The sequence below is a fragment of the Colletotrichum navitas genome (assembly GCF_030913465.1).
Source record: "Colletotrichum navitas strain CBS 125086 chromosome Unknown LY79scaffold_1, whole genome shotgun sequence".
NCBI classification, from domain to species: Eukaryota; Fungi; Ascomycota; class Sordariomycetes; order Glomerellales; family Glomerellaceae; genus Colletotrichum; species Colletotrichum navitas.
This window is the reverse complement of record NW_026850547.1, coordinates 1,140,037-1,162,924: the sequence shown is the minus strand read 5'-3', so window position 1 is coordinate 1,162,924 and position 22,888 is coordinate 1,140,037. Positions and strand designations below refer to the sequence as shown.

Genomic DNA, 22,888 nt, shown 5'->3' with positions numbered 1-22,888 from the left:
ACTGTAGATGTGGGGTCTAAGCACAGTACTTTCCCACGCTGTTGTATGGAGGGAGGGTCCTTCAGACCCTGGACTTTGGTTCATGTCGTCGTCTCTCTTTCCTCATTTCAGCGACCTGCCATTCCGCATCGATTCCGCTGCTTTCCTTCCCAATAGCTTGAGACAGGTATGCCGAACCCGAATTTGGCCTCAGGTCTTGGCCGTGTGAGGACTCTCTCTCTCCCTTCCACCCTTCGTTACCTACCTCACGACTCACTGCTCTTTGCTCGCCTCGTTTTTCCTCTCGTGTATATCCAAAGGGTGGAGAATGGCACGTTTGGCGCTAATTCTTCCCTTTGCGCCCTACTTGACAACGGTTGATGGCATCATCCCAATGCATGCCATGCAGCTCGTCCTCTGCCATCCCATGTTCCGATCTCGCTACTAAGTGCCAGTCGTTACTTCTTGCCGACATAGATCTTTGGATGCCGCAAACACACGGACTAGCTCGTCATGCGCCCCTCCCAACTTTGGATGGCGTCCGCACTGCACAGCCAACCCTAGCTGTGAATAGGTATATGCTTTGGTCTCCGATCCCGCTTCGCAACGCGCACGGGCTGGACAACGATCGCCAATACGAGCGTCACCTTGCCAAGCTTGCTCACCGAAGAACCATGTTGACGTGTCCCGTCCGTCCGGGGGCGAGCCTCGAGGCCGATGGCCGCACTGTCCAGGTTCAGGAAGACGTTGTTGCATCACGGGCCTTCTGGATTGTCATCAGACCCAATCTCCATATCACATCAAACCTTAATCTCTTGCTACCTTCACACCGAGATGCAAGTTACTACTCGATTCAATCAATTGTTTTTGACAACATCAGATTGCCAAACAGTTTCGATCGTCGCGGCTTAATCCGTTTCCTAGGCATCATTGGTTCATGTCCGAACGCCAAGAAACCCGGCCATCGTCTGTTTCTTACCGAATGGGTACGCTACTGCTGTCAGTCGATCTGAAACGCGCGGTCAACCAGAGTCAAGTGAACCGTCGCTTCCATCTTAGCATATCCCGCCAGGCTAATCCTCCGTGGCTCCTGGCTTGACTCGGATATCTCAGCCCCCTGCCACCTGGCGTGCCGTTCACGTCAGTTCCCCTACAGATCCCTCGGTCGGGCATATGCTCCGATCTTCGAGAGACATAGATATGCTGCGTACACGCCCAGCAATGCGCACGCAGTCTGCCCGACGTCACGACGCAGAAGACAATACCACCCCCAACCTAAGCACTGGGTGTTCGTTGCTAGGGCCTTATGAATTGGGGTCAGGACTAATTAGCGCAGGGATATCCTGTGCCACTTCCCCGCAGCTCCGGGTCGAGACGGCGCATACGCGCTGCCGGCAACACCGACAATTTCAAATTAGTGGAGCCCGAAGGCTGACGAACTACCTACTCGACCTCCTCCATAGCGGATAGTATATTACAAAAACATGGGCAACATCGCCCATTGTGAAGATACGGGAGCCTCTGGCACCAGCACGAGCCCAAGGGCGGGCTGCTGCAGGGAAAGATCTTCGACGCATGCCAGGTCACCTGGCGGCACAGACACAGATGCGGCCTGCGCCAAATGGCAGCTCCAGTCCCCGAACCACAATTCTCGGGCGTCGAGTCCTAAGCGCCGGCCATTTGTCCACTTTCGCCAGTTCGGGACGACTGTAGGACCTAGGTCTACCCGTTGCAACCGTGTCGAGCGCTTCACCTCAGGCCCCCGGCCACACATACCGGGCGACTCTATGGAACAAGGGGAGAGAGCGAGCGGACTTCGTACCCGACCCTTGGCCTCGGAATGCTCCTGAGCAACCTTTGCTACGCACACCCAAGCCGGAACTGTTCGCCGGCGTCCACGACATGCAACCAACCGAGGAACAACGTGCGGCGCAGGAACCAAGACCAGTGCATCCACCGATCCCTCGTGACCGCTGAGCGAAATATTTCCTTCACATCTTGATGCTCCCTTTCCGTGTTACCCAATTCTCATTGAGGCCGCGGTGCCGGCTTCGCCAAGCAAGCCCAAGATTGCACAGTCGACAAGAGTACTTTCTGTAGGAGCGAGCGAGCGAGCAGCCCCCTCGCTGCAGCCCTGCCTGTTCTATCCTGGCACTGGCCTGCCCAGCGAGTGACCTCATGGTACCTCGAACGCTTCGAGAACGCTTCGAGAAGGCTTCGAGAAGGTCCCTAGCGTACGGATCTCCTGCACTGGCCCCTCTTACCTGCCCGCCCAAGACATGCACGCCACCGCATCCTCTTCCTTCTCTATCAGCCCGCCGTCCCCACTCAACTTGTCCATGGTTTCATGCCTGTACCTATCGCAGGTGTGACTGGTTTGTGTGGGTGTGGGTGTGTGGGTGTGCCGGGGTCCAACACGTCGCCGGTGCTGCGCGGAATCGCCTTCCATCACCCCCGAGACTATTGGCAAGGCCAACTGACGGGCTTCGAATGGGAATAACTACGACTTTGAGGGATTAACAAGTAGGAGCGCGCATGCATATCCATCGAGGGGGGGCGCGGTGAGGCATTCCGCCATGGACGGCTCCCCTTGGACGGCTCCCCTAGGACATTCACGCATTCCATCCATCTTCACCGTCGGTCTCCAGATTTGGCCATGACACCAGGAGAAGAAAAGCTTCCGTGCAGCATTCGGTCTATAGGTCATCCAACTCGTCACTGGGATGCGTTCCCTCCGTCATACTAGCCGGGCTGAACCCTCCTGCATTCTGCTTAGGCCCGCCCCCCCTGCCTGTAACCTGCAGCCTGACCGACAACCTGAAAGTGGCAGTCTTCGAGAACACCTTGGCCGTTCATTGACAACCGGTATGTCTTCCCCACGCCTCCCCGTTACCGCGTAATCATCTTCGGACCCCAAAACGCCACGCCGTTCATTGATCGTGACCGTCTCGCCCTGACCAACCACGAGGCTGGCATGAATTTGTAAATGAGCCACTCCCCCAAGCTACAGTGTGCCTTGTGTGGATGATACAGTACCGTCGAGCGTCAACGCGGGATTCGCATGCATTTGGGCTGACACCCGAGGCCTCAGGGTTCGACCCTCGGGTGGCATGGGATTGATCAGCTGCAGCGTGCAGCCTGCTTCCGGTCGGCACCATCAGTATGCAGCCCCCAAGCTGCTTGCTCTTCGCTCTTTGTTGCTGTTGTCCAATGGCGCTGCCGCTGCTGTTGAACCTTTCCTCCGGAGACCACCCGCCTTCAATCTGCGGACGGTCTGGTATGACCTGTCCAGCTCGTTCTCGACAGCACAGCGAATCCGAAGCGCGGCAACGGCAGGCCAAACGCTCCGCTCGCCCCTCGAAATCCAGTAATCTAGCGTCTCCCTTGTCGGCGTCTCGAGCAAGCGTACAAAGTCGCCAGCTGACACCTCGGGGACCAGAGTCATCGACGCCCCCGGCACTTGTTCGTCAACAAGGAAGCGACGTATACCTGCCGGTAGAAGACGTAACGTGTCAAGCTGGCGTAAGCGGTGCCTGATCTCCAATCCCACCATGCGGGCCAAAAAGGCCGTAATTGACGTCGTGCTATTACGCGTCTCCATGAGTGACGGGCCGTGCATGTCGCTCTGTAAAAAGGGAATGAGGTAGGGGCGGGCCTGGCTGACAATGAAGTGGTTCACATTGAAAAGCTCGGCGATCCTGAGGAGTGGCGACTCGCGTTCCGAATACGAAACATGTGTCCAATGGTGGAAGTCGATCGTGTTCGCCGGCGCCCAAGGTACGATGTTTCCATGCGCATCTTTACAGAGCACTGTCGTCTCGCGGTGGCCGTAAAGACTGGGTGTGGAGGCATTCGAAGCCACTGCGGCTGTCCATATAAGCTTTCACTGGTGTCAGTCCCTTTTTTCCCTACTCCGAACAAGAAGCATAATACTCACCACGTTCGGTGCCGTCAGATAGTTGAGTAGTGTCGGAACGCCCCCTTGGTCAGCCGTAGCAACAGTGATGTTTAGAACCCTCTTGCTTCTGTTGTATGCCTCCTCGAATGTCAAGTCGCCAACATTGGCTCTCACGCAGTCCTCCAAGACCTTGACGTCGAGAAAGTAGCCTTCACGAGTGAACCTTTTTAGTCTTCTCAGGAGCGTGTTCCACCTCGTCGCGTAGGATTGGTCTTTTTGTAGACCTTTTTCGGCCTTAAACTTGCCGGAAAACGCGGACAGATCAATGCCATCCCCTTTGAGCACGTTGGGAAGCTCCTCCTCGGTGTGGATGGCCACCAAAGCGGCTATGAGGGCGCCCGTCGCGGTTCCAGTAATAATTCGTGGGAGCAGACCTCGGAGAAACAACGCTTTCACGACACCGAGATGGCACACTCCGAAAATAGCACCACCCTGAAGAACAAGCGTGCTTCTTCCGAAGGCTTGTCGAGTGTCGTGGATGAAATCCAACTTCATCTGGTTGGTCAACCCAACCGGAGCTCCATAAGAATCGGACACTGGCGTCGTTGGTAGATGTGTGATATCCTCCACTGCTTCGGCGATCTGTGTAATGTATTCTTCGATCAAGTATTTGGTGCCGGCGAAGGACCGGTTGTAAAGGGTAGGAGCAGTGATGTTGCCCAAGTTCCGGATCAGGCCGGAGCGGAGCAGGTTGACCAGCTGATTAAGGTTGCCATCTTCCCTCGCAGTGATCAAGGAGTTGAGGCGCTCGTTGATCAGGCGGTAGTCGTAGAACTTGGACGTTGGGTTATTCCTCCTGTCGCGGTACGGAGAAAATTAGCATGCGGTTCTAAGACATGAACATCAACAGCGGTTGCTCACCACAAGTCCAGTCCAAGCAAGTTATCCAGATGCAGCGCCGCCTCTTCCCAGTCCTCAAAGGCTTCGGCATGGCGGAGGAGTTCGAGCCATAGTTCGACGGGAGTCTTACGTGTGTACCAGGCGCGGAGTTTCTGCAGTTGTGCATCGAGGTCAGCCGCAGCCTGTGCAGGTAGAGTGCAAGCAGAGTAATGGCCCGCCGGCAGACCAATCCCCATCGGCGAGTAATGCACAGATTCGCATGGATATACGTACATGCTGCCAAAAGTGCGTCACGTCTACGGCCACTTGCCAGAGCGCAACGACTACTCCCATGGTTGCGCGACGGCGATAATGTTGATCAAGACCATGGAGGAGCCCAAGCTGTTGGGAAATAACGATACTGAAGAGGATAATGACGGGTGATGTGTGGTGGTCATGGCATTATGGCACAGTGGGCCGGCGGAGCGAGACGAGCGTATTGTCTCTGACTAGAGGGGTGTTTCCATTCCAGTTTTGAAGGTGGGCTGAGGGTAAATGGGCGGACAGATACAGCCAACAGACGGTGTATCAACGGGCCATTCGAGATCAGGCGAGAACAAGAAGAATCGCTAGAGAGCAAACGAGCCGACGGATGAATGGTGGACGCTTCGGGGAGACGGGGAGACAGGGAGATAGAGGGATAGGGAGAGGGTCGTGAAAGAATCGTGTGCGTGCGCGCGCGCGTCTTCAATGGTGAGGTAAGCTCGAAGTCTGTGTGTTCTTCGATGTCGGATTCGAAGTAGGAACGAGTATCTATTGATTCGGCCACCGTACCGGGCAACTGTTCGTGATTTGGCCAAACCCAAGGCAAGGGGGAGCGAGCACGAGCAGCGGTCGGTATTCGGGATTGCCGCCGGATGATCTGGGGATTCTGGGGCAGGCTGCAGGGCGGGACCACTTTCCCCTCACCCGAATTGCTCTCGCTGCTGCATTTACGGATACCAGGTGCATTTACGGCATTGCTGGTTCGGATTCACCACGAGACCCCACTCCGTGCACCCGTGCTGACCCTCCTCGAGCTGGCAAGTTGGGGGGCAGCTCCCTCAGCTCCTTGGCTGTGCCGTCCCATTCTCACAGTAATGGTTCATTAGTATCTGGACAGCAACAACGGGGACCAACCACCCAGCTAGGATCCCTCCGTGCGGTCCACATTTATACCGAAATATCATAATCGATTTGCTTAGCCCTGGGTTATGTGAGTCAGACATCATGTGACCCTTATCGCCGTCCAAATACTAACGACCTAGTACCGTAGCACTACCTAGGTAGCTTCGACATGTGAAAGTGCTATTTAGGCACAAGGCCATCATCCGCGAGATCGGGGCTGCTGGAACCGTGCTCGCCAAGAACGTGCACACTGTCGGCACACTGCCGCTCAAGAGCCCTGGAGTCTTCCACGCCCTTAGCAATGCGCCCGGTACTCTCCAACTCAATAAGCATTGGGATGTACTCTTTCAACTCGGATATTAAAAGGGTCACTATCTTATCTCATGATAAATTGATAAGCTAGCTTAAGACGGGATATCGATATCGACGAGTCGCTCTTCATTAACAAAGTCAAACTGGCCCTCAACGGCTCCGAGAGACAAAGAACGCACAGCAGCTGCAGCACGTGCCCCCGCCGTTTGCTGGCACTAGCCCCAGTACGGCCAAGTTCCATAGGATACAATGTCACGATTTGGTTGCTGGTCTGCTGAGCTTAGGTATCGTTTCCTCTTCGCAACCAAGGCACAGGTTATAATAAACCCGCGCTGCTTGCACTGCTCATATTTCGGTTGTTCCTGTGAAACAACATTTGGCGCGCTCGCGCGGCTTGCGCAAAAGAAATGTAGGCCTGGTATATTACAGTGGTTGATGGCGGCCAGCTCTGTATCAATGGGCTAGCCTAGGTAGGACGCGACCATATTCTCACTCCGAGTCGTCGTCATCGACAACATGGCGACGTCTTCCGCGGCCGCTTGGCTCCATCATGTCATCATCATCGCCATCAGCATCCTCATCATCCGACCTCCTCTGTCGCTTCTTGTGCCGCGGCGCCTCGTCGTCATCAAGAAGCTCCTCTTCGTCGTCCTGATCCCCCTCGCTGACCTCCTCGTCGCTCGCGACAATGAAATCGTCCTCCAAATCGTAATCGTCCTGCCTGCGCGCACCAGAAGGCAGGTCATCGTCAGAGTCATACTCGGGACGCCTTCTCTTTTGCTTCGGTGCGCCAGGCATGCCTCTCTTCCGCGATCCGCCAGCACGCCGTCCGCCTTCGAGGTCGCCAATGGATAGGCCTCCGCCGCGGCCAAATCCGCGGCTGGCATCCATCCGGGCACTCTGCGTCTCGCGGCGTCTTTGCATCTTCATGCGCTCCTTTTCTGCTTGTTCTGCCTGTCTTTTGCGCAGCTCGGGATCCTGGATCGTGTTGATGATCATGTCTTTCTCCTGGGGCTTTTGTGATATCGTTGCCATGCGCTCCGCAAGAGCAATCAGAGCGTCGTCGGCAACTTCCTTTCCGGGTCGGACAATATACTGATCGGTGACATGCCCTACGAACATGAGGAAGTTGCTCGAGTACTCGGCGGCAGCGGCGTAGTAGTGTCCGTCTTGGAGTTCGGAGTACGGCTGGTCTGGTCCAGGGGCCAGTGCCTTGGTCGTCACTTCAAAGTGCTCGTCGCCGACAGTCATTGTCACAGAGCCATCGCTCCATCTGTGAATCATAGCGTTGCTTTGCAGCTTGTTTCCCTGTCTTCGAACGCGGATGTCGGCCCTGGGCACCTCGGCTTTGGCGTCCTCGATGTCTTGCTCAGTAGGCTCGAACGTTTCGGGATCGAAAAGCGTAGGGACGATTCTCATGAACTTGGGGACGCGAAGAGATCGCAACTGTTCATCGTCAGCGCACGTCGCGGCCGACTTGGACCGCCGTGTCGACTCACTCTCTGATCCTTCGCCTTGGGGATGCGGTGGCGCTGCATCTCAACGGCCTCGATGACCTTGGTCTCGTAATCTGTTATGGCCGGCGCCTCGTCATCTCTGCCATAACCCTCGCCCGCGTCCTGATCGGATGCCGCGTCGTCGCGTTCGCTGCCAGCGCGACTGCGGTCCTCCAGGACCTCGTCCGCTGGCTCGTCGCCGAAGAGGTCATCCTCCTCTTCGGGAAGCTCGACCAATTCTTCCGAATCAGACATTATGGCGATTGAGATGCTCGAGGGCGGATGGAGTGAGTGTCTTGGGTATTGAATTGCCGGTGAAGACCTACCAGTCGGACGTGGCTAGCAGCTTAGCTTCTTTGTTCTGAGGAAGGTCAAGAGCGAGGCTTGAACAATCCCTGTCTCAAAATTCCGACCCACCTGTATCGACTTGAATTGAATGAGGCCGGTGTGCACCGCCACACCTCTCAGTAATACGTGGCGGCCCAAACCGATATCAACCAGGTAATACCGAGAGGGCAACCGGCAAGGGGTCCAAGCTACCAAACTTTGGCCAGACTTATGGAGTAAGAGAGATGATTCGGCCACTCATTCTTTGAGATAATCTTGAGTTCAACGGCGATGCAAAACACACCGCCAGCATCCCAACCCCCCGTATGCCACACGAGGCTGAAGGAAGTCAGACCCTTCTTTCGGTCCAGAGCGAGTCCAATAGGGATGGTGCAATGGTACCCAAGGCTGTGGAGGTGACGGCCCGTGCTCTCGCTTAACGTGACGCTTCAAGTCTAGCGCCTCTCATGCCGCCACTCCTCGAGGATGCAGGAGCGAACGTAGTCTGAAGAAGCTCACCTTCAATCGCCCCTTTTCAGCTTAACCCTCTCTCCTTGATTGATATCCGGCCATTTTTCGATTATCAAACCAACAGACGGACTCAGCAGAGCTGAAACCCAATAGTCCAGCCTCTTTAAGTCTTGCCAGGAGGCGCGCCGGTCGCCTCATCCTTATAACCCCCGCCGATTCCCCCTCACCGCGGGTACCTCCTCTTAACATGTCGAACCTCTTCTCAGGAATGTGAGTTGCTTTCATTATTTTCCTTGCCACATTTCGTTGTGCGAATTGTTTCTTCTTGTTCTTGCTCTTCCTCACCGCCATTGTTCTTTACACGATGGAAATATGGAGGCTCCGATATTCATGCTGGCTGCATAGCAGACAGCTGTGAAGTCGGGTCTTCGGCTAGTGCCGCAGCCATCCCGTTCCTTCTTTGGTTCATGCACTGCGTCCCGGTCACCGCTGAGACATGGGGGGGTGCATTGTCACTCTTGAGGGCATTTCCAAAGCATGGATCACGAAGACAGGGTCGGATTCTAGTGGTTTTGGTGGCACTTCTCGGTCGAGTTGCTCTCCTTTCGTTGTAGCCAGGTCAGACCGTCCTCGGTCGGCCATCTCAGCTGTCCGCAGCCTTGGCTACTGTACTATCGGATCCAAGTACGGAAACAAGCGCATCTTTGAGGGGCACCTGTTTCGACCCTACTAGGTGCAATTGTCGCAACCCAGCATTGCAGCCGCCGACTGTGCCAATGCTTCGGTGTGCCCAGTCAGGGAGGGGAAAGGGCAAGGTGGCAACAACATGGGATTGTCACGAGTGACAATTACCATCAAACGAACACACAAAACCACACCTCCTCATCACAATCCGCAGCCTCCTCGTCTCAAGAATTGGCTAAGGGACCAGTATCGAGCTGCTCCTGACCTGGCCCGTCTGCATTTGACAAAGTCGGCAATTTGCTAGCCAGGGAAGCGAATCATTACATGCAGTTACCACAATTAATGAGTGGTGAGGTCTCTGCTGGGCGTCTGACTGCCACAGCGAGGACGAAGGCTCTCTCTCTCTCTCTCTCTCTCTCGCTGGAACTGTAATGGAGCCCCTGAATTGGATAACCAAGCAGGCAGTTCAGGCTTTGTCGACTTTCCCGAAGGCAACGGCAATCAAGTGGACGCATCCTCTACCTGACAGTCTTTGGCACCACCGACCTTACCATGGAGGGTTTTTATGCAGACCCAGTCTTTTTCTTTCACCATGCTTGTTGTCCAGTTTCTTGATAAACCACATCGTCTTTTTTTTTTCTGGCGAAACGCAGCGATACTGGGTTGCCTTACAGTCGCCCGTTTTGCAGACCTTCTTCAATACTCTCACCGCACACAATCTCGCCAGTCATTTCACCCTCAGACACCTTGTGGCCTAGTTGGGTCTCAAACATCCCTTGATTGCCAATACAAGCCCTTGGGCCTACAGGCCATGCCTAGCCTGAGTCAGGTTTTGTCAACATGGACGGGGGGGAAATCCTTGGATCCTAATACCTCCCGGTAGCCGGCCTAGTGGTCGCTACTACCATCATACTGAACTCCTTTCTGTGCCTCGGAGTTTCGTTATGGCTTTAGGATTCTCCCAGCTAATCGGTTATTGATGAATAGCAACGCCCGCTTCCGGGGACAAGCCGCCAAACCGCCGGGCTCAAACAAGTCCCCTACATCTTCCACCGCTGGTCAGCAGCCTACGTCACCGACCATTTCCCACGGAAGCCAGCCGTCCACCAACAACGCTCCCAAAGTCCCGCCCCTGCCCAACTCTCCGTCTCTCGCCCACTCCATTGGCATGGATGACCAGGGCAGCTTGACCGATGGAGACAGTATCCTCAACTCCTATCACCTGCCTCGACCCATGCCTATCTGGCTCAACTCCAACTATGGCAAACACATCGTCAAGGGCAACTTTATGACACTGAGCGCGAGACCCAAGACGGTCGAGCAGGGCGAGTGGATCGCCCATCAGGGTAAGTAACGGTTCTGTGACTGGTTGCGCTTCCTGCTGACCATACGCAGTCGTTGAGCATTACAGAAACCTCTGGAACTTTGTCCGTGTTCTCCATGAGAAGGAAGAGGATGGCTCGACCATCTGCAACGCGACCACCTGCCCCCGGATGTCCGCCGGAGCGTAAGTTGCCAGAATCTCCTTCCTGCCTCGTTGTGGTCTAACGGTGCCCAGGAACCACTCCTTCACGTGGCTCAACAGTCGCCGGGAACCGGTCGAGCTTCCTGCCTTCGAGTACATGACTCTTATGCAGAGATGGATCTCAGGCAAGATTGACGACACCAATATCTTCCCGACCGACCCATCGGGCGTGTCCTATGCGCATAACCCGGCCATCACCACGACGCCTCTCTCGCAGCTCACGAACCCTGGCGAGCCCGATTGGATCGGCAAGCGATCCGGCTTCCCCCAGAACTTCATCGACGTCTGCCAGACCATCTTTCGCCAGATGTTCCGCGTCTACTCTCATCTCTACTGGGCCCACTTTGTCGAGCCCTTCTACCACCTGAACCTCGAGAAATCACTCAACAGTTGCTTCAGCCACTTCATCCTGACCGCCACGGCCCTCGACATGCTTAAGCCCCACGAGCTGGAGCCCATGCAGCCTTTGATCGACCTCTGGGCCGCCAACGGCACCTTCCCTCCCGAGTCGAAGGCCTACGAGTACGCCAACCTCAGGGCTGGCGAGCGCCTGATGCAGCTGGCTGGTGTTTCCTAAATATTTGTATAAACATGACAGCACGGCTAGCAGAATCGAAGTGGTATACGGCGTTGCTAAACGGATTCCTGAGTGCTCTGTCTCTTGGAGACGTGAGGCTAAACTCTTGATTACGGAGGTACGCCAGTCGTTCTGCTCATGCATCTCCTCGCCGTCGACGCCTGTGAATTCGTTGAAATGGAAAGAAGCACGGAGTTCAAGATCAAGACAACGACAAGAAAAATAAAATAAAAGAATTTAAACACGCCACGCACGCATTGCATTTGCAGCAGCCGAGAAGAGGAAGGGGCTGCATGTTGGAGTTTCGGGTTTGCTACTACGGCTAGGCAGACAAAGTCTCAAGAGTCTCTCATACACAGACAAACGGGATGAACAACGTCTCTCATGAATGCTTTGGGGGAGAAGGAGCGGGAACCGGGGGGTGGAGAACGTGCGGGTTGTAGACGAAAAGAAGTATCGCAGTTAACAGGAGACGGTGTTTGGCTCGATTCCAAGTGATGTGTGATGTTCTAGGCCGCCACCTCGCTGATCTTGTATTCGACCACAACCGGCTTCCCCTCCTCGACGACGAACCGTCCGGACCCGACATAGACCTTGCTCTGGATTTCCTTGAGCGCCTCGTGCCCCGTCTCGAACTTGGCGTGCGTGACTATGTACGCGTTAGTATCTGACCATGGAGTGATTGTTTGCCTCTGTGCAGGGCCAGGAGGGGTACTCACAGGCATCGCCAAACTCCGTCGTCTTGGCCCCGGGCAACCCCTTCAGGACCGTCCCGGCCGGCCCGGAGACGTCAATGGTCCCCGTGTAGTCGAAGCGGATCGCCGCGCCCGTCGGCTTGTCCTTGAGGACGCTCGACACCTCAAGCCGGACGTAGCGCCCGTCCGGATCGCCGCGGAGGTAGTCCGCGCCGTGGACGAAGACGGCGTCGACCTTGATCGGGTAGTCCGGCTCCGACCGGAGGACGCCCGTGTTCGGGAGGAAGGCCGCGTGGAATTGGGAGCTGCCGACGGCGACGACGCCGATTTGGGTGGGGACGTCGAGATGGATCTGGGGGATGGGGGGTCAGTTCGGGAAGTGAAGGGCCTCTCTGGGCAGTATTGGAGAGGAGAGCTTGGAGGTCCGGCAACGGGAGCAGTAAATGTCTGATTTGAACTGAGGTTTGGACGGCAAAGAGGGGGACACGCACTTGGACCGTGAAGGCCGGAATAAGCTTGGGGAAATTGGACATCTTGGCGCGGCTGTTTCTTGGTCGAGGTTTCCTGATTCGATTCAATGTCACAACCCTGGTTTTTTTTTTTTTTTTTGTTTTTTTGCGCTTGGTAGTCAGATGCAGAGCGTTCAATGATAGACTGAGTACTTGTGCCGAAGTTTGCACTCTTCCGGAAACGCGAGGGGCCGTCACAAACGTCGACCGCCCTCAAGTGTGTGCGATCCATCCACTATATCGTCTTGGGAGAGCTACGATGTGCTGCCCCCTCCCGCCTTTCCCCTCTCCGGGCCACCGCGGCATGATCTGCGGGAATGAGGGGTTCGATGTGCTTCGTCCAACTGCATCCCCCCCTCCCCGCACGGAAACTGGAGCTGCAGCCGCATGAAAAGAGATGCAGGTGGGAAGGCACCGGGAAAATCCGAAAGAAGCAAGTTGTTGCGGGCGGCATACGCGCCATACATGCATGTCCCGCACGCAGATCAGCGCATGCGGCACGTTCTCGCGGGCTTTCGGCTTGAGCCGCTGGTTTGGCGGCTCTTTCATTGCTCCTTCGGAAGCGACCCAGCTTGATACTTGCAATATCAACTCGATATCGAGCTCGGGATATTGAACTTTTGATTCCTCAATCCCACATTCCCGTCGTGCGGTCCAAAGTCGAGTGATGTGATTTCGAGGACGGCCGTGAACCTGGCGAGTCTTGGCTGGTGGGCGAAGTCCAAATAGTCCCGGGAACCTTGATATCAGAGTAGAGTTCCCGTGTGTCGGCTCAGAGGTTGCGTAGGCCTTGTCGTATGCTGTCACCGTCATGTATAGAGCGGCCGGGACGTTCTGGCCGGGGAGAAACACCCGACTTTTATTGGTATTGAGCAGACAATCCGAGAGTCGCTGCGAGTGTGGGTTTGACGGAACAGATGCCTGCTGATAACTCCCCAAGTCCAGCCACCGTAGACGGCATCTTCCTCAAATTGGATACTGTTCGTATTGTTATCACCTTTCTCTTACAGATCAGGAGCTCTGCCTAGGACCGAATGCCTTTCATATATGTCATCCAACAACCAGGGGAAGTGAGCCAAGGTCATCAGTCTGTTCGGTCTTGTGCCAATGCCACTGAGCGATCAAGAAGAAACGGACGCATACAGAGCCGTGAAACAGCCACCGAGGTTTCGAGAGGTTCAAGAGAGCTTTTACGGAGACTACCATCGTCCTTGAAGACGCCATCACGGCGAGAACCACGAAATGTATCTAGAAAATTACGATGAAAATGTCGGACCAGAAAGCATACCATGGCATATAGGAGGGCTGGTCTGTGGACAGGGAGTTGTATCGAGGACGAGCTCGCAACGCTATTACCATTGAATTTTCTTGGCTCATACAGTAAACATGGCTGCGTGTTGGTCAGGGCACCTAGGCGTGGCCATGAAATGGATTCAACGATAATATCAACGAAGAACTTGAAGTTGGCCAGTTTCACCCTCGGACAGACTTCATCGTCTAGATCTTGCATGATTGAAAACTGCCTAGTTTATGAAAGAGACGAAAACTTCTAAACTTTATACTTGCTTGTGTATCGAACTGTAAGTATCGGGATTCGGCCCGGGGCGCAGGTAGAGAGAGAGAAGGAGAGAGGGGGGTTATGGAGAGACAGAAGCGACATTCGAACCACTCTTGTGTGGTCTGACCTGATCCATCAAGCCAGGGAACCTCCTGTTGATTCGAGGCCTGCGTGTGGATAAGGCTTTCAGTTGGGCATTTGACTGAGGCATCTCGCGAGGACTAGGGCTGGGTTGCCTGTATGCTATCCATCCCTCTTGAAGATTTAACCCCCCACCCCTAGGCCGATGGGTATCAGCGGCAGATGCCTTCGATATCAAAGTTCACAGGATTCCGCCTGCTTAACGACGCATTGCTGACTAGCCACTCTGCCCAAATGCCATGAAACCGCACGGATCGAGTGACAGGTTGTTTACTTGGTACAGTACTCTTCGCCAACATTTGCGGCTACTTCAGAGATGGTATATACGCTCACAACTTCCTACGGCCGCAATAACTTGGATCTCCGGGATCGTAATCAAAGCCCAAGTGGCGTTCTTGGAACGATCCCGACTAGACGTAGGTTTCCGATGCCAGGAAAGCCCCCTCCCCCGGGGTAGTCGAGAGATGGAAGCCCGGGATAGATCCTCGGCGAAAGCTCTCGCCACACAGACACATACGGACACAGACAATGATCAGCACAACCGACCTCATAAAGAGGAATATCCGGGCTGATGGTGTCAAAGCTTTTTGGGCGAAGGGGAAAAAAAAAATAGTGACCGAGACTCTGTAGCCCTTGTGGTTGTTGAAGGATGGCGCTATGAGTCACCAAATTCCATATACAATGACCCGGTTTTGAGATGACGGACACCGAGGAAAGGCCAGAGCAAGAACTACCTGACTATGCTCCTCATGCCGCACAGTGGCCGTCAATTACGAACTCCGGCTCCCGGTCTAGAGTATAGGCCTGTTGAAGAAGTAAAAAAAAAAAAAAAAAAAGTAAAGAAAAAGGAGGAGGTGCGGGAAGGGGATGAAGCTGGAGCAGGACTAGAAGGCGCACATTGAAGCCTTCACGGAACACAGTCAAATCTCTCGCTCTGACGTTAGAAAACCCCGCCTCTCTCGTCGATAAGCACACCTTGGAGAACCTGACACAATGACACTGAGCTTAGCGTGCCTCTCCCGAACAAGGCCGTATCCGACGGCCGACCACGAGGAGCAAAACTTCTTCGTCACGAAACAACAGGCACGAGTAGTGCGCCGAATCAGCCCTGTACGTGTGCCAAGCGGACCAAGAAATTCTCATTAGAGAAACAAAATCGCCATACGCAAAGTTCGTCGATGTCTAAGGACGAGGGGTTAAGCTAGTCTGGGACAGGCCAGTCATACCTGACTGTGAGGCCCTCGTCAACACCCTTCGGCCTCTCTCCTAAAGGGTATTAAACCCATATTATCACACATTTCTTCACACCCCCTATGACACATCAGTTTGAACAGTTGAACGTCTATCAACTCGAAACACAACCGTCTGGCCCCTCCTTACTTCCGTTCTGAAAATCCACGGCTATCGCGACAAGGTCGAAAAGAAAAAGGCGGGATCAGCATTCGGCAGCCGGCTATTACGCCAAGCACCGGACTTCCCCGTGTAGCTTTTCAGCTATCTGTAATTATAGCAAATCGTCGACCGCCTCACCTCGGGACAAAGGGGCAAGGTGTGCCCGTGACATCGTATAGTCTTAGTCGTACGACTAGTGGATATCTCCCTCTCCTCTGGGCGTGTAAGCATCGTTGTCATCTCTCGTAACTGCAGCTCGTGAATGTCGATGAATCAAGGGTGTTTCATTTCGGGAGCTTCTACCCGCGTGTTTACGTCTGCGGCCTAGCAACAAGCTCTGTTTCAGAATACTCCGTCCAGCATCCAGACGAGTGGCTCCCTTGCCGTCCCCCCGGGGCAAGACCAAAAGCAACCAATCTGTTTATAGGCTCAACAACCCAGGAAAATCTATGAAGCAGCAAGGGGTCCGAATCAGGTAATGCAGGTCGGAGAGGGAGTCGAAAGGAGCTTCACCGCCAACCCGGGAGTACGTGGAATATGAGTCGTCTGCTAGGCACGAATGGACAGAAAAGTGGGACACGGAGAAGCAGCCATGCCCAACCCTTCGGGCAGGGGGCGATGAGTCAACTCTTGAATGTCGAAAGAGAAACCAACGGGCTGATCGGGGCTAGAAGACGATGGCAGTGGCTGGTCGAGTTTGTTTGCCGAACGGAATGTCGACATTCGGGACAAGAACCCTAAAGCCAGATCCCAGTTCCCTGTTACTGATACCATGTACCGCCCACGACCAGCAGTTAGGGTAGCGGGTTGGGATCGGAAAGATGACGGATCCCGGGTTTACTTTGGCGAAGGAAGTGTTAACGCTCTTCAACACGGGTCCGTCAATGGACGCTGCGATGGCTCGATTGTACGTCGCAACGGCTCTGCAACGCGCACACGGCGTTGCCCTGCAGCTGCAGTCTGCAGATGTGCCGAGGTGCTAGTAAACGTCGGATTGTCGAAGCACGCACGCACAGGCTCTCGCTGATTGACCAGGTTCGTTCTTGGGGGCCACGAAAACGGATGCGCAGGCGGGCATTCTGCGATGCACTACAAGGTTTCTGCTTGTGTGTGGAGGTTGGTGAGAAGTGACGAGTGGCTTTAGTGGCTGAGTGACAAGATCCTTTCGGCGGAGACCGCGGTTCCTACTCTTGACGACATCGCGATAATTGATAGGACGAAGCGACTGGCCTCCAGCGCGGCGACGCGGAGCGCAGAAATTTCATTTTCCCTAAAGAGTCATTGCTCTGGAGACGAAGTGGTTTTTGCTTCCGAAGACTTCCATCGACGCGGGATGATAGCCGTTCGTGGGTTGGCCACCTGCACGGCCTCTGTTCACCGCCACGGAGGCGTCGGTTTTGTGGACGGGGAGAGGTTCCGGGCAACTCTTGGAACCCACCAGTCTCAGTCGTTTGCGACAGAGCGGGAATCCTGGGCGTGTGCATGAATGGAATCTGGAATCGAATGATCCAAGCTCTAAAGACTTTTCTTCCGGGACATTGCTCCCGATGAATATCCATCGACGCGACGATGACACCGTGCGCATATTGACCCAGTTCTTTGTTTTCTTTTTCATCGCGGAGAAGCAGTCCATAGAGACCCAGACGGTCCCAGGGCTCTGGATGACGTCGGAAGAGTGAAACGGAAGCTGTGGATCGCGGCATCGCGCATCATGGCAAGTGGCGGGGGTTCGGATCCATCGCTTGATTGTCAATCTCCGACTTCCAAGCTGGACGAGCAAGGGAGAGAGAGAGACTCTGGAAGTAGTTCCGGAGTGGACACCGGGGACGCGAAGCTTGAGCTACCGGTGGGGGGCTCACCGACAAAAATTGACGGCAACGAAGGCTATGACTGTGAGTCAAGGGAAGAAAGAAATTTGGGCGATGGTGATCGGTCCCTTCACCCTCTTCGATCATCGATCGTATTGCTAGTCCGTAATGTCGGGCGCCTCAATGAACCAGGAGCCCTTCACTCGCGAGGTCAAATGAGACCGGGGATCCTCACCGGGATGCTAAAGTCGAAGAGAGCAGTCTTGGATCTACTCCGTAAACCGATAGATAATTCAGGGAGCAGGGGTGTTCTGAAGTTCAGATGCCCCGCTGGGGTCAGCCCTGTCGGGAATCCGTCCCAGGAGTGGCTGAACGAGATATTGCTTTTCATCATCAGCCGTGGACCTTGTTGGAAATTGGATGATTTTCGACAAAAGAGACCAAGGAATGGTAATTGTCGGATGACCGGACTGACTGAGCTGTCTGCGAAGACTTGGGCTATGGGTGTCTCAAGAGGCCGAGTGAATTGATTAACTAAAGGCCATGCAAAGACAATTCGAAGCCTGGCGCAACTGCCGATAACGATAAGAAGCATGAACCAGAAGCATGAAAGAGGCGTTGAGTCAGTCGAATTGCTGTTCCTTCGTTATTTGGAGCGCCTCTCCGCAGAGAGCCGGATGTCGGACGGCAAACAACGAGCTCCCATGGCTCTTCTGCCGTCGAGTATGATGCAATCTCGATCTGGTCGTCGGATTGGGCAACAACATGCGGTTGGGTACGATATTGAGGTCAGCCGCGCCCCTTCCGAGAATAGGGCCTTGTCAGGCGGAGCAGGACAAGGCGGTCGAAGACGAAATACGGGGTGATGAAGGCCCAGACACGCCATGGCGAGGCCTCTAGTTCATGCAAGGCGCATGAGAAGTACGATGAGGCAACGTGATCATTGTTGAAGAGGAAGGGGAGACATCCGTGTGGATGAGCCAGCCGGCGCAACAAGCGCCGGCTTAGAGGTCTTGGGCGTATCGGAGCGAGACCCAGAGAGAGGCGTGTTCCTGTCGTACTCTGTGTCAATGACGCCGATCCAACAGCAGGATTGGCGGTCTGAAGCTGCGGCTGCGGAATCAAGTTACTCAAATTAAGGGTCGTTGGCCGAAGTTGGCCAGGTCTAGGCCACAGGTTGGGTTGGGCTCCGTCGCCAGGAACGCGTGAGAGAAAACAAGACGGGACGACGACGTATTGGGTGTTACATGAAGCAAGCTCTCACAGGACTGCTGGCCTCGGCCTGGCCTAGGTAGGAGGGTAAGGGAGGCAGGTAGGTACTTCGGGCGCGGCGGAAGTAAGGTCAGACACGTGTAGTGTGTGGATGACGCTCTCACAGGACCTATTGGTAAGAGCCTAGAATAGGTGTGTAGCTACCTAGGAATCGATACGGCCACGGGCGGTTCGGCCTGGCTTGGCAGACGAGATGCTGGGAAAGGTGAAGAAACGGTGGCTTCCACAGGAAGGGACCCAAGGATAGGATTCACAGCAATCGACAATGCAAGTGCATGTTGCAGGTTCCAACCCGTTCCTGTCCTGTAGCAAAGCTCGTTCGCTCGCCTCACTTGGACGATTGGCTCGCGACGGGGACCGCGCAGGTCCATTAGCGGGTCACTTTTAGACATGTACCCACTTTTCAAACGGCGCCGTCACGCTCCCCCCTCCCCCTTCCTAGCGTGCCTTCCCACCTTCCATACCTAGGTACCCGGGTAGGTAAGTACCTGGCTAGGTATTTTCCTTCCTTCCGGCTTTTGCGGTGGCCGAGTTTTTCCAGAAGCTGAGGAGGCGGGTCTACTTACCGGATTGGTGCGAGAAACGCGGGCAGGGCAGCGTGGGAAGGTGCGAGTGTCAGCGGGAGAAGTCTGAGATTCCGGCATCCCGACTTTGCATCTTCACCACCGTGTGTGGTCCGGGGGCACGTCGGTGGAGTCGCGCATGATTCACGTCGTCGTTGATGGATCTCTCTGACGCGGCGAGATCCTGCAGCACGGCGTGGGGACCTTCCCCTCTCTCCTTCTCGTTGGCCTACCTAGTCCCAGGTCGTCTGGCGCGCTGCAACACGCGAAAACGCGTGTGATGAATCAGTCATGGCCTACTGACCAAACACACGATGGCCTCCCAGTTGGCCTCGTCGCCTCGGTTCGAGCGACGGGGAGGTCAGCCGAGGTGATGACCAAGGTACCTCTGATACGGCACCGGGGGCGTCGAGATACTTGCTCATACCGCGCGCACTTGCTCTGGGCGACGAGGCCCGAAACAAGCACCACGGCACACCGACAAAGCAGAATGAGGGTCTTCAAGCTGGTGACGGGCCGCTCTGTATGCGGCCATGAAGCACAGTGGAGTTGGGGCTCACGCGTCTCTCGAGGCTGAGTGGCTGGCCGCTGTCGACACTCGTGCTTGGGCATCACCGGCGGCCTTGGATTTGGTGGGAGGGTGGTTCCGGATGTTGGTTTCCCAGCCACCGTCTTTTTCTCGCCCCTTTACTCTTCTTTCCTTGCTTGCTTGCCGCCCCCTCATGGTGTCGCCCGATGTTGGAATTGACTTTGAGCCCGTCGGCCAAGGCGTCCGAGGTGTAGGCGATGGGTGGCTTTCGGTGTATCAGGGATGTGGCTGAGAGCGATAGCCCGAGGGTACGAGCATGATCCCGACTTACAGTAGACGAGGTTGGCCGATTGCGCATTGCGTCTCGCGGGATCGGGAGAACAAACGGGGCGTCCGAGTCTGATGAGAAGAAAATTTTCCACGGCATTTCCCAGCCAAGCCCGACGAAGGGATCGATCGGATCGGGGGCATTGTCGTCGTGCTCGTCCTCCTGGACCTCTCCAACCGTGCGGTTGAGTGGTGTGGTTGACCAGATGATTGGGAACATTGGACGATGCGACTCTGAATGGGGACTCGTCATGCCGTACCTATCTAGGTATCTTGGAGCCCAAAGGAGGTGCTCGAGCCACTGGCCGGCCGTACCTATCGTCAACGGAGAAACAGGATGCGCGCTATCGCACTGACAGGTGTGGGCTGCCCGCCATGCTCCGCCTTTGTCATGGCTTGCCTCATTGTCTGGTTTGGCTACGATGATACGGAAGGAGAGCCAAGCATGACAATCAATCGATAGCATCATGCCCCCCAAAGGAAGCCGATACGTACTGGCCGTGTCGCCCGCGGCGGCTGAAGTAAGCAGCAGCCAGATCCCACCCATCCTAAACTTAGATATTCGTACCGCCGTTGGCCTGTAGCCATTGTCTATCTGTAGACCCGTGTGATCACCCCACTGAGCGCTGAGCAATAGGAACAGCGAGACGAGAAACAGTGGCTTGTCAATGGATGCAGGAGGGCTGCACTGGGCTTTCTGAAGGGGTCACGTCTTGGGCTTTGGGTATCAACAACGGGCAGTGAGCCTATCGCGGGAGAGGGAACGGCCGTCGATGCCCAACCTGTTGGAGAGAGAGCTGCCGGCCCAGTCTCGCCGTCGCGTCGTCTCGCCGTCTCGTCCAGTGGATGCAAGGTCATGTTGTTTCCTCCCCAGGACCCTTGAAGCCCGTCGCTCACAACCACTCACGGCCCATCTCACCTCGTGTCTTCCCATCTTTCCTTCCGTTTTTGGTCATTACAACGGCTTCGCCCGTCAAGATACGTAGGCACGTCATTCTCACCCAGTTCAGTCGCCAGTGTCGGGCTGCTGGGAGCAGTACACCCTGGTTCACGGACGGAGTACTAGGCACTACCTACCTACCTACAGCCCGTACCGGTGCTCCAATCAGACGTTCCATCGGTAGTTGAGCCCTATGATATGAGGCGTTAAACGGTGATGGTTCCGTCTCCAATAACGGTGGCTTTATGGCTTACCGTATCATATCTCATCTGTCAAACCCTCCGTCTCATGCCACCACCTTCCCTGTTCCAGCCCTCTCTGATCAACGATATGCCGAACGGGCCTTGGTCTGAGCTGCGAACCCAACCCCCACCGTCTGACCGTGACCGTGACCGTGACCGTGACCGCCATTCCATTTACGTTCACCAAGCCTGACTGCCTCTCCCCCTTCCATCTTGTGGGGGGGTGACTTTTTTGGCCAAAAGTTTTTTTCCCGTCCAAAAATCCTCTTGTTCTTTCCCCTCCAAATTTTGCTCCCGTTCTCCATTGGTCGGTTCCGGCTTGCGGCCGAACCGTCTCGTCTCGACTGACCCTCCCCGCTCGCCTGTGTCTTCCGGCAAGATCCCCGTCCATCTGAACCCGGCGCATCGAGGTCACGACCTGAACGTCGAGAATGTCGTCCTCACTTTTCACCACTGACCTCATTCGCCGGCCGAAGCCTGTCGTACCCAGCTTGACACCCGCATACCCGGCCATGCTTTTCTGGAACAGAGGAGAGCCACAGGACTGACCGACTGAGCGCACAGAGAATCCAGTCGGAGCGCATCGACTGGGCGTGGGGTTGGGTTTCTCTCTCCGAGTCTGAGCACTAGGTACAGAGTACGGTAGTCATCTCCTACGTACCTGCCTTCCAACTCGTTCCTTACCTCAGCGTACCTACCTTCCTGTCCTTCCCTGCTTGCTTTGCCGTTGCTAGGTACTATCAAGGCCCCCAAACACACCGTAGTGTAAGCCCCGCAGCGCTTCCTGCTGTATGTACTACAAGCCTCTTCGGCCTCGGCGTACCTCGCCTACTTTAGCAAGCTGAACGGTACCTTGGCCTGCCATGCCTGCCTCCCTTGCGTACCAAAAACACAGACACACGCACATACCGCGGGACGACGGCGAGCGCTATCGAGTTGATAGAGTCCGTGACGAGATAGTTCGAGGCGGTCTAATGCCAAACAGAATCCCTGCTCAATGCTCAATGCTCCTATCCTCTGCCTACCCGCGCCCCTTGGTTTACCCGTGTCTTGTTCCAAGGAATCGTTCTACGGCGCCGTCTACCTGTCCCTCGTTCTGCCATGCCGACCCGGTCCTCGCCCATGGCTGGGTCAATCCATCATGGCAGGACACACCGACAAGATGCCCGAGGGCATTCATCTCCCGTTGTCTAGGAGGGAACAAGGACCACGACAGGGACAAGCAGCGTGTAGCAGACATGCATTGTCAAGGGCCCGGAATCCAGGGAAGCAAGGAAAAGAGGAGAGATATCTTGCCTTGGCTTCATGATCTCTCTCCGTCTGCTACCTAGGTAGGTACTCTCACTCTCGCTCCCACTATGTGACTAGTGTAGGTACACGCCAAAGAGTGTGCTTTCCCTCCGTCTCTCTCACTCGCGCGAACATCATGTCTGTTGCTATCTGGTTGCTGACTGGGTTCGCTCATCACACACCCACTCCATCCATCTGTCGGCCACCCTCCACAAACGAGTGACCATACACCCACCAATGCGGTGGGCTGCCCTCTTCCGGAGAGAGAGTGTGTGTGTGTGAGGCAGGAGCAGACAGACAGACACAC

At 55.3% G+C, this 22,888-nt stretch overlaps 8 protein-coding genes across 8 annotated transcripts; 3 read left to right on the top strand and 5 right to left on the bottom strand.

The window, feature by feature from the left end:
• The first annotated feature begins 60 nt into the window (after positions 1 to 60).
• On the top strand, positions 61 to 1,228 carry LY79DRAFT_13114 (uncharacterized protein). Its single transcript, XM_060550854.1, has one exon. The coding sequence runs from the start codon at positions 360 to 362 to the stop codon at positions 990 to 992; it is 633 nt and encodes a 210-aa protein (XP_060420778.1). The 5' UTR covers positions 61 to 359; the 3' UTR covers positions 993 to 1,228.
• A 1,589-nt stretch (positions 1,229 to 2,817) lies between these two features.
• Positions 2,818 to 5,391, bottom strand: LY79DRAFT_13201 (patatin-like phospholipase). The gene is made up of 4 exons (XM_060550868.1): positions 5,051 to 5,391; positions 4,799 to 4,929; positions 3,917 to 4,733; positions 2,818 to 3,859 (listed from the first exon to the last, which is right to left on the bottom strand). Exons 1-4 carry the CDS (start codon positions 5,108 to 5,110, stop codon positions 3,137 to 3,139), a joined length of 1,731 nt encoding a protein of 576 aa, XP_060420777.1. The 5' UTR covers positions 5,111 to 5,391; the 3' UTR covers positions 2,818 to 3,136.
• Positions 5,392 to 6,724: 1,333 nt separating this feature from the next.
• Positions 6,725 to 7,986, bottom strand: LY79DRAFT_664595 (Leo1-like protein-domain-containing protein; the record flags this gene model as incomplete). The annotated part of the gene is made up of 2 exons (XM_060562919.1): positions 6,725 to 7,681; positions 7,735 to 7,986. The coding sequence occupies 2 exons, from the start codon at positions 7,984 to 7,986 to the stop codon at positions 6,725 to 6,727; spliced, it is 1,209 nt and encodes a 402-aa protein (XP_060420776.1).
• Positions 7,987 to 10,192: 2,206 nt separating this feature from the next.
• On the top strand, positions 10,193 to 11,315 carry LY79DRAFT_664594 (Mob1/phocein family protein; the record flags this gene model as incomplete). Its single annotated transcript, XM_060562918.1, has 3 exons — positions 10,193 to 10,559; positions 10,609 to 10,720; positions 10,772 to 11,315. 3 exons carry the CDS (start codon positions 10,193 to 10,195, stop codon positions 11,313 to 11,315), a joined length of 1,023 nt encoding a protein of 340 aa, XP_060420775.1.
• Positions 11,316 to 11,824: 509 nt separating this feature from the next.
• On the bottom strand, positions 11,825 to 12,543 carry LY79DRAFT_664593 (uncharacterized protein; the record flags this gene model as incomplete). The annotated part of the gene is made up of 3 exons (XM_060562917.1): positions 11,825 to 11,964; positions 12,035 to 12,362; positions 12,502 to 12,543. 3 exons carry the CDS (start codon positions 12,541 to 12,543, stop codon positions 11,825 to 11,827), a joined length of 510 nt encoding a protein of 169 aa, XP_060420774.1.
• Positions 12,544 to 12,696: 153 nt separating this feature from the next.
• LY79DRAFT_13095 (uncharacterized protein) lies at positions 12,697 to 13,467 on the bottom strand. The gene has a single exon (XM_060550851.1). It carries the CDS (start codon positions 13,330 to 13,332, stop codon positions 12,733 to 12,735), a length of 600 nt encoding a protein of 199 aa, XP_060420773.1. The 5' UTR covers positions 13,333 to 13,467; the 3' UTR covers positions 12,697 to 12,732.
• Positions 13,468 to 16,159: 2,692 nt separating this feature from the next.
• On the bottom strand, positions 16,160 to 17,313 carry LY79DRAFT_574619 (uncharacterized protein; the record flags this gene model as incomplete). The annotated part of the gene is made up of 3 exons (XM_060559612.1): positions 16,160 to 16,347; positions 16,643 to 16,840; positions 16,989 to 17,313. 3 exons carry the CDS (start codon positions 17,311 to 17,313, stop codon positions 16,160 to 16,162), a joined length of 711 nt encoding a protein of 236 aa, XP_060420772.1.
• On the top strand, positions 16,980 to 18,006 carry LY79DRAFT_13024 (uncharacterized protein). Its single transcript, XM_060550843.1, has one exon. It carries the CDS (start codon positions 17,322 to 17,324, stop codon positions 17,946 to 17,948), a length of 627 nt encoding a protein of 208 aa, XP_060420771.1. The 5' UTR covers positions 16,980 to 17,321; the 3' UTR covers positions 17,949 to 18,006.
• The last annotated feature ends 4,882 nt before the right edge of the window (positions 18,007 to 22,888 follow it).